The 10,326-nt window shown below is 36.3% G+C and overlaps 1 protein-coding gene across 1 annotated transcript in view; it reads right to left on the bottom strand.

The window, feature by feature from the left end:
- Window positions 1–730: 730 nt before the first annotated feature.
- The window catches only part of LOC114305708 (DNA/RNA helicase protein), a 30,723-nt gene continuing 21,127 nt past the window's right edge, over window positions 731–10,326 (bottom strand). The window contains exon 4 of the mRNA XM_028250832.2: window positions 731–1,051. Within this exon, the coding sequence (XP_028106633.2) occupies window positions 769–1,051 (283 nt within the window). The 3' untranslated portion in view covers window positions 731–768. The remainder of the gene's footprint in view (window positions 1,052–10,326) is intronic.

Raw genomic sequence — 10,326 nt, 5'->3', positions numbered from 1 at the left:
GACAACAGGAATCTCTTCACACCAAGGCTCCCCCTGAAGGGATGACTGGGGCACCGGAGAAGACAAGAAGTAAGACTGGGACTCAAAGAATGTGACATCCATGAACACAAACCACTTACAAGAAGGGGGATGATGATAACACTTATATCCCTTTTGAGTAGGGGAGTAGCCGAGGAAAACACACTTGAGAAAGCGAGAGTTCAACTTATCATAAGTAAGGGAATGATTGTGAACAAAACAAACACACTCAAAGATTTTTGGAGAAATGAAAAACAGAGACGCAGACCCTAAGAGAACCTGGAAAGGAGCCTTTTTATGCAATACTAGAGTAGAAAGACAATTAATGAGATAGGCAGCGGTGAGAACGGCCTCGCCCCAATAGGACCGAGGCACACCCATAGAAAAACACATACACCGAGCCATGTCAAGAAGATGACGATTCTTGCGCTCTGCGACCCCATTTTGTTGCGGGGTATTGGTGCAAGAAGTCTGATGGATAATGCCATCAGTGGAAAAATATCTCTCTAACCCTGAATCAATGTATTCACCCCCATTATCAGAACGTAAGATTTTGACAACAGCCCCAAATTGAGTACAAAGCATTTTATGAAAATTTTGAAACACAGAAAAAACCTCTCTTTTCTTTCATGAGATACACCCAAGTAGTACAGGAAAAATCATCGATAAACGTGACAAACCATCTATGGCATTTCAATGACACAACACGAGATGAACCCCAAACATCAGAATGTATTAAAGAAAAAGGAACTACACTTTTATTAATACGATGAGCAAAAGAAGCTCGTGTTTGTTTGCCAAGTTAACAAGACTCACATTGAAAGTCAGACACATTATTTTTGGTAAAAACAGAAGGAAATAAATGTTGAAGCAGATAAAAAGAGGAATGACCAAGACGTCGATGCCACAGCCATAAATCGTCCTTGGTGATTGGAGACTAGATAGAGTGATATGCAACCTTGTCAGCCTGATCCAAGATATAGAGACCATGTTCTGCTTTACCACTGCCAATCGTCCTCCCCGTGATAAGGTCCTGAAAAAGACAATGATCAAGGAAAAAAGTCACACTACAATTCAAATATTGAGTAATACGACTTAAGGATAAAAGATTAACAGAGAAATTAGGAACATGTAAAACTGAAGAGAGAGGAAGGGAAGGAGTGGCATGAATTAAACCTTTCCCAGAGACAGAAGAAATAGTACCATCTGCAATGCGAACTTTGTCGTGTCCTGAAGAGGGCTTATAGTCGGAGAAAAGATCAGAAGATCCAGACATATGATCTGAGGCACCAGAATCAATAATCCATGGGACAGACTTATGGGATAGAAAAGCATTGGGAAGAGAGGCTAAGTTACCTGATCGAGCAAATGAAGAAGAGGATGCATCCGGAGGAGTGGTAGAAGACCGGCGGTCTAACAAGTGACACAAAACATCCTCAAACTCAGAAGAAGACAGGCCAGATATCCCATCAGAGGACAAGCCAACTGGGGCTGGAGTGGAATAAAGTATGCCAACCGCACTGGATTGATGGGCCCGTGGATGAAAGCCACGTCCTCTAGACTGGCCGGACCGACCTCCGCGAGAACCAGACCGATCACCTTGACCGCCAGATGGAGCCCTATGAAGCTTCCAACTGGTCTCACGAGTATGTCGTGGCTTGTGGCAATAATCATAGAACAAAGGGTCCTTTGTAGAAGGATTAGGAGAAGCACGGGGCAGATTGGTCCCATCCCGAGGAGGAACAAAAAGGCAGAGCATTCTGGAGAAGCAGTTGGCATCATAGCAGAACGACGACTCTCCTCATTCTGTACGTAAGCATAGGCCTCCTGAAGAGAAGGAAGAGTATCCATGCCAAGGACATGACTCCGAACCGGATCAAATTCCAGATTAAGACCTTCCAGAAACTTGAAGACCCTCTCATGTGCAATAAACTTCATGTAGCCAACGAAATCAGTAGTGCAAACCGATTTATAGTCCTGCAGGTGATCAAGACGTTTCCAGCCATTGTTAAGAAATGTGATGTACTGAAGAACAATCTGCTCCCCCTGTACGAAGCGCTCGATGGAACGACGTAACTCAAAAGTCTGCAAAAAATTGCCCTTGCGAGAATAAGTGGCAGCCACAGCTTCCCAAACATCCTGGGCAGTTTCCATGGACAAGTAGCCTTCACCAATATCCGGAACCATAGAATGAATAAGCCACCCCATAATCAAGGAATTAGTAATCTCCCATTGGTCATAACCAGGATCATTGGGACCTGGTGGTTGAACCCTTCCATCAACATAACGCATTTTCCCCCTGCTCTTCAAAAAAAGAGTCAGACTCAGCGACCAAGCTAGATAATTCTGACCATTAAACAGCGAGGTGGTGATTTTGAGGCTAGGATTGTAGTTTTCGAATTGAGTAGGCATAGTGAGGCTCTCCACTTGAGGTGGCTGGATACGAGTGGTGGATTCACTAGTAATTTCGGCCATCTGAGTATGCTACTTATTTAAACCACAACCAGCAGGAATCACAACTATGGGAGGAAGAGAACAACCAAATAATGAAAATCGCAGACCACTATAGGAGCATGAAAATCAAATTATTGGGGCCATCTATTGACCCAAAAATAAATTACAAAATAATACTGAAACCAGAACCTCAATCAAAACAAATATATATATATATATATATATATATTTTTAATATAGGTATCACGATCAGTATATATTGCAAACCTCACAGAGACATGCGAGAAGCCACAGAGGAATGAAGGGACTGCCAACTAGACTTAAACAGACTGTCGAACTGCCAAAAGGTGTCGTCTGGTCCTGGGTGAACTCCGACTGAAGGCGTCTGGTCGTGGGTGACCTCCGACTGGCTTCGTCCTGGCTTGGATGGCCTCCAACAGCTGTCGGCTGAGCCTGGAAGGCCTGCTGCTACGTGCGCAAGCCCTAACGGAAATCGTCTGGTCCTGGGTTACCTCCGACTGGTGTCATCCTGGCCTCCAACGGCTGTCGGCTAAGCCTGGAAGGCCTGCTGCAGCATGCGCAAGCCCCAGATAGCTAAATGAGAGGCCGAAAGATGGTGATGGTGGGTTGCCTGGAGATGGGTTCTTTCAGAGTGGTGATGGAAGGTGGCAGAAGAAGCTGGGTTTAGGGTTTAGGCTCTGATACCATGTTTGTTGAGGTAAAATCAAACCTTGGTGAATGAATATCAATTCATTCCCATTTATATTAATTAACATAACTTAAAAGGAGAGCCCTACGGCATGAAATCAGGAAACAGATAATTACAAATATATAAATGAATATTCTAACACTAACTGGTGACAGAACTTCAGCCCTATGTTGAGATAAACTAGTGCGAGGACATTGGTTTTATTAATAATCTCAGTGAAAACCTAAAATAAAATTCTTTTGAGATAGTAACATAAAAGCCTATTCTTGAAGCCAAGCTCTCAAGGCAAACCTCGGAATAGCCTTTCTTTGATCACATGTAAAAAAAAAATAGTTGGACCTAAACCAATGGCATAAAGCTTATCCATGCCACATTAAAACTAAAACCTCAAATGTTAAAAAATTTCTAGAGTTGAAAAGGGCGAAGTTAGAAGTTCACAACCTACCAAAAGAAAAAGTTAGGTAGTGCTTTGTAGAGTTTTAGAATTATGATTTGAGACTAGAGTTGTATTTTGAGTTTGTGAGTTTTAGAATTATGATTTGAAAAGAGAAAAATTGTTTGATTATGAGTTTTGAACTTTTGATGTGACATGAAATGAGAAAAGTTGTTCGGTTATGAGTTTTGAAAAAAGTTTTCAAAACTTAATTGAAAAACCTATAACTTATAACCAAACACACACTTACAACTCTATTGAAAATTTTATTTAAAACTCATAACCAAACTCTTTTTAAAATTCAATTCAAAAAAATAATGTCATTTTGATCTAAAAAAATAATTTCTATATTTAAAAAATATCAAAAACAAATATAATTTTTTTTATTTTTTCTTCCAACTAACAGGTTCCAAAAACAAATATACTGTTCCGATCAACCACCCGGACATCCAGGCGGATGTCCGAGCAGACTACCAGGTAAACCAAAAATTCAAAAATTGTATGCTTTACCAAACATGTTTTCAAAATGTATTTTAAAATTGATTTGGAATCATGATTCGAAAACTCAAACCAAGCATAGCATTAGAATGTAAAGGTGGAATTAATTTTGGGAAACTCTACCAAACACAACCTTATAAGTTCACCAATTCCAACCCTATGACCAAAACCAAATCAATCAAACCTGTATTGTTACCCCCTTGAACACCAACAATATATAAAGAAGAATGATCATAGTAATATACAAAGAAGAATAATCCTAGTGAAAGAGACTAACAATTTGCACAAGAACATTCAAGCACCAATGGGGTTGGTATGGTGTAAACTTAGTACATTCACTTCCCCAAGTCGGCATGAATGTAGCGGTGGCTAAAACCACTCCAATTTATACTTATAAGACAAAAACTTCTTTACCAACATGGCCATCAAACTCAAATTCCTGGATTTTGTGAATCAACAAACCTTTAGCTCCATTTGGAGCATACTACCCAAAAATCTTTGACATCTTCTAACCCAACCACAACTAAAATTATTGAATCTAAACAACAAACAATGTTGGTAATAAGATTTTGAAATTAGCAAAATCATTACTTATTTACCAAGCAAAAGGCCAAGTCCTTATTTCAATGTATGATCGAGGTATTACAATATGAAACCGGGGTGTTTGGCCACAGGGCTTTGATTATAATTTTTTCATGAGAACATAATAGGCGTTTGTCGCACCAAGGTCACCACCACCCACAGAAGGCCCACACTTAAGTAAAATTTTATTTTGTTAATTTGGACAGTGAAATTTTACTATCTACTATGACCATTAGCATTATTAGTAGAAATATTAAATAAGATATTTACCAAAACAATGAAATGATAACGTTAACAGAGTATATTTTCACTGTTTTAAATTTAGCTTAGACAGTTTAATTTTAATTTCCAAGTTAAAACACTGAACAACTTCTTTGTTTCAGATCCCAACCTCAATATTCAAATTGTTCCAAAAAAATAAACAAATCAATAAAAACAACAAAGTTTCATTATTTACCAAAATATTTTGCACGGTCATTGTAACTATTGAAGTCCTATCGGGTGTTTCGAACAAAAATATCAACATAAAACAAAATAATTTATTAGAGACATTAAGTTGGAACAAACTTCTTTTATATGAGAATTCAATAGTTATCATGATCACATGATCAAGTCTCCATGCCAACAATTACAAACATATCAATAAACGTAGATGAATCACATGATCTGGTTTCCATGTCAACAATTACAAACATATCCTTCATCCAAAAGCTTGCAATAAAAATGCACACCTAAATAGGTCATGGTTGATGGAACCCACAATAGACGCAGTTCTTGTTACCATGAAAGATCATTTTATTGAATGCTAGGAGCATGATGGTTCTTACGTACAATTAACTCCATTATTATGACTTTAGTCATTAATCAACCACTACTATCATGATACAAACTCTATAGAGCATAGCTTCTTTTTATTACCTAAGTTGGCAATGGAGAAAATAACGAAGTTGGCTCTTTTTATTGCTCTAATGTTATGAAAGAAATATTACAATCTTAATTTCTTTATGGATCAGATACAAAACCTAGAGAATCTAAAATGTATTTGATAATTCTTCAAATTAAAGAAAATTAATTTCAAATTATGAATACATTTTAGGAGTATCGAATACGTATCCGTGAGTATTCGAGGAGTATCAATATTTGATATAGATTCGACTCCCTTCTAGAAGTATTTGTGCTTTATAGGTTTTCTACTATGGACATCCTATTTGATAAAATAGAAGTTCAAAATTAAAAATTTAAACATCAATGGTAATTTAAAAAAATTGGAAAATATATTATACAATTACTAAGAACCAAAAAAAAAAAAAAATTGAGAATAAATATGATTCAAAGAAATAAGAATGTACTAAAGTGATATATTTTTTTGTTATACTCACTTTTATCTTTGCTTCACATTTGGTATGTATTAAGTACTAATGCATTCATATTTTTTTTAACTCTTGGTATCTTGCTGTCATAAAAATAAGGATTATGCATAGCTTCATGTTCTGTTCTCCAGCAAAATATTTGTGTCTTATATAAATATAATGTTTTTCTGCCTACACCTAAAGAAATTAAAAAATATCTTACAACACGCAATTCAAAAAAATAGAGAAGCCATATGCATTTTACATCCCGATTTCACAATTACGGTAGTATATATATTAACCTAAGATTTCATTTATAACCTAAGTCACCAATTCGCAGAGCACACGCGTGAGGGGAAGCAGAAGCGAGAGCACGAGAGTGTCCATTGTCAAAATAACTAGAGAGTGGGAGCGTCTTCAAAGCGTATACATTTATATTTTAAAAATTATATATATTTATACAAATATTTTTAATTACATTATTTTTGTTTTTTATGCATTGATTATTTATTAACAAATAATCATATTTAGTGTTCAACAAGAAGTTTATAATAAATAATATATGTTTTCTCATATTTACCAGGTAAGGCTGTGGTATAGATGCCAACGCTTAGGGTCTTCCATAAGTTTGATCCTCCGTAGAAGGTTTTTTGACAATTTGAAAGTGTTGGCTGGTACGCATACAAGTCAAAACTGTATTCATATTCAATAAGCTAGTTTGACTATTTTAACCCACAAATGTGACCCAAATTGTCAATGAATCCACTGATCTTCACACTGGAGCACGATTCGCGAGGCGCCCTACGCAGATTAAGTAACTTGGCTTATAATAACTATTACATTATTAGTGCACCACTCACCATTTGCCTAGTGATCTCTAAAAAAAAGACAAGGCAAAATAAAATTTATTTATTCGTTGCACCCAAGGCCACTCGATTAAGAGATTGACATAAATCAAACATGCAAAAATCATAATATTAATCATGGAATCTTCATATCTTCAATAATAAGTGTAAATCTCTAGTATCTTTGACAATATGATCTATCTTCAACACTCACTCTCAAGTTGGAAAACGGAACAATTAAAGCGAAATGTCCAACTTGAACTTGAAAATGGGATGATCATAAAAAATAGTAGCAATGAAGTTACCAAAAAACAACAATAATGGTAACAACTCCCCCTTAATGACAATTTGGGAGAAAATAGTTAAGGAATCAACATCTTGCCAAGAAAGCAATATGCATGGAATCAACATCATGCAAAAACAATATGCATGAAATAAACATCATGCAAATGAAGATCAAACTCCCCCAACCGACAAATTGGGGAAGAAAGCTTCACGAAATGGACATCATGCAAACACAAGGATTGATGTAAGAGTTACACATCTTGCCAATGAAATGCCTCCTATGGGCTAAAAGAAAATGACACTGTGTACCAATGAAAAATGGCACTACCAGCCAAGAAGAAAATGCCAATATAGGCCTACAAGAAATGCCACTATGGGCCAATAAAAAAATTCCATAATGGGCAAAGGAGCTTGGGCTTTGAAAAGTCCTCAAGAATTTTCCATTTTATTTTTTTCCCTATAGCAATGATGATTAGTGCAGAAAGTGGCTGCAAATAAACAAATGCTTCAAGAAAATGGATCAGACAAGGAACACATGGCGAGTTGAACACCAGAAGGACAAGAAGGACCAGCAATCATTAGTGAAGCGAAAGCTAGTGGTGTGGAACACCAAAGCAGCAAGGATCGATCACTTCGATACCATCTTAAACTTTAGAATGACAAAGACAGAAAGCAAAAATAGAGGAACATAAACACAAAGAGTTAAGTTCAATCAAGATTGGCATACGCCCACACACAAAGGCACTATGGTCTATATATTTCATTCACTATTTGATGATCTTTATTACATGATAACATCTATATATATAATATATAGAGTGAGAGATACAATCAATATCCCTTCAGCTAAGGGGTTGAGATAAATCAAAGATACAAAAATCATGATATAAATCACGATAAGAATAAATCATAGGATCTTCATATGTTCACTAATAAGTGTCAATCTTTGATAAATTTCACACTAAGATTTTATCTTCAACAACAGAGAGAGAGAGAGAGAGAAAGAGAGAGAGAGAGTTGCAATTGTAGACATGAACAAGTCACACACCAAGAGTTGAACATTGGCCATTCTAAATATCAAACAAATCCATGTGGGTCCCACCTCTGTCCGTACATTGTACAGAAGCCTATATGACACCATCTACCCCTAATTGATGCACTAATTGTATTCCAACAGATTTTCAACTTTTGATAAGGGGAGAAAGAAAACGAAAAAGAGGACAAATAGAAAAGAAAAAAAGGGGATACAGGTAACGGACTAGACTAGGATTAGGTTGCCTTACAAACATGTAGAAGTTGACGCACAGAATGAGAGAAGAAAAGACAGAAATGAAGGAAACGTAAGTCAGTCCACAAAGTTCTAGTTCCTCCAAAATTTGGGGTAAGTGTTGCGTATATCAATGTTTTTAAAACTGGACTGGACCGGACCGGCAGGTTCAACCAGTCTAGGCTCCAATCCGAATATATCCTCAAACCCATTCTGTCTTGAAAACCGGTCTAATTTAGCTGAACTGGACAAACCCACAGTTGAACTGATTGAAGAAAACCGGCCTGCAAGCCTTGTGAAAACTGGCCGGGCCAGCAAGCCTTCCAACGCGCACCAATCCAATGCTGAAAAAAAGAGCTTGAGAGAGTCGAACACAGCACCTAGAGTTGAAAAGCATGCTTAATTCCGTTGAGCCACTACATCTCCTTGCTAATAAATAGTAGATAAATATTATTTATAGTATTCATTATATTTTATTCCAAACAAACATATATTTAACAAGACCAAGTTGCTTGGGAGAGTTGAATCTAGAACCACATAAAAGTGGAATGACAGTACAACAACTCTATCACCTTCAACTTTTGTTTATATTTGCTAAATATAAATTTTTATAATATTTTCTTTCAAACATTATATATAATTAATACATTTTACAAAAAATAAATATAAATATATTTATGTAATTATATGTATCTTAAAATGTAAAAATAATTTAAATAAATATATCTTAATTCTTATATTATTATTAAATAATTTTTATTCATAAAATAATTATGAACTCACGGTTCAATTCCAGTTTCACTCGACAGTTGAACCGTTGACCCATTCACCCAATCCTTTTTTTTGTTCACTCACCGGTTCGATTTTTAAAACATTAGTGTATATGGGTTAGAGTCCCAAAAAAAAATTAAAATTGATAACTCGATATCCAGTCCATTGGACCAACTAATTTGAGGGACCAATCCCACTATCCACTAGTAAGGGGGCTAATTAAAGTCGAGGCAAAGCCCTGTATGGAAGAAATTATTTGTACCTAGGAGGTTTTGGAACCTTAGACCTTGGAAGGAGCACACCCCCAAGCTCCTAGCCTTAACCACCAAACCAACCCCTTCAGGTTAAAGGAATCCATTTTTGCAATTAACAATCCTTATTCGTTGTTGCAACAACCAATCATACATTAAAAACGAACACAATTACTTCCACCAAAAAAGGCACTTTCAAGGTTTTATTTGATCATTTATATTATGTCATGTAAAGACAACTATGCAGTTGCTAGCGCTTCAATTTCCACCTTTATAAGGTAAACCAACGTGCTTAATGCATGATTCTTTGGCTCTCACAAGGACTAGTTTTATGAAATATAGTCCCTAGAGTCTATTCATTGTAATCTCCTTAGCGAAGATGCACGCCTTCCATTATGACTTAGCATCCTCCAAGCAATTTCATAAAATTAAAAATATTCCTCAAGATTAAAAGAATAATATCATTTGATTCTTGTTCCTTGACTTCGATATCCCTTAGGCCTAACTTGAAACGAATCACCTACCTATTTTGAGAAGCAAGCCAAAGTGGCAAAAAAAAGAAACTCCTTTGCTTCCTACCTCTATCTCAACAAATTGACTTTGATAACACTAATTTAATTGCCATCCTTACAAGTGCTCCAAATTTTAAATCAACCTATTTACTTGAGCTCCCACCATCGAAAGGGACCATTATACTTTACCAACTGATATCCACATTCCAGGAGCAAATAAGAACATAAGTTACAAAATCAAGGGTAGAAAACACCAAACTTAAGCCCAGTTTAGATGGATGGAATCAAATGAAGAACGGACATATGCTACAAAGACTTGTTCATTTGTTATTTGGATGTATTTAGAAACAAA

The sequence above is a fragment of the Camellia sinensis genome, chromosome 12, assembly GCF_055761805.1.
Source record: "Camellia sinensis isolate YWXY chromosome 12, ASM5576180v1, whole genome shotgun sequence".
Lineage (NCBI taxonomy): Eukaryota > Viridiplantae > Streptophyta > Magnoliopsida > Ericales > Theaceae > Camellia > Camellia sinensis.
Note: the sequence above shows the minus strand (reverse complement) of the source record. Positions and strands in the feature narration are given on the sequence as shown.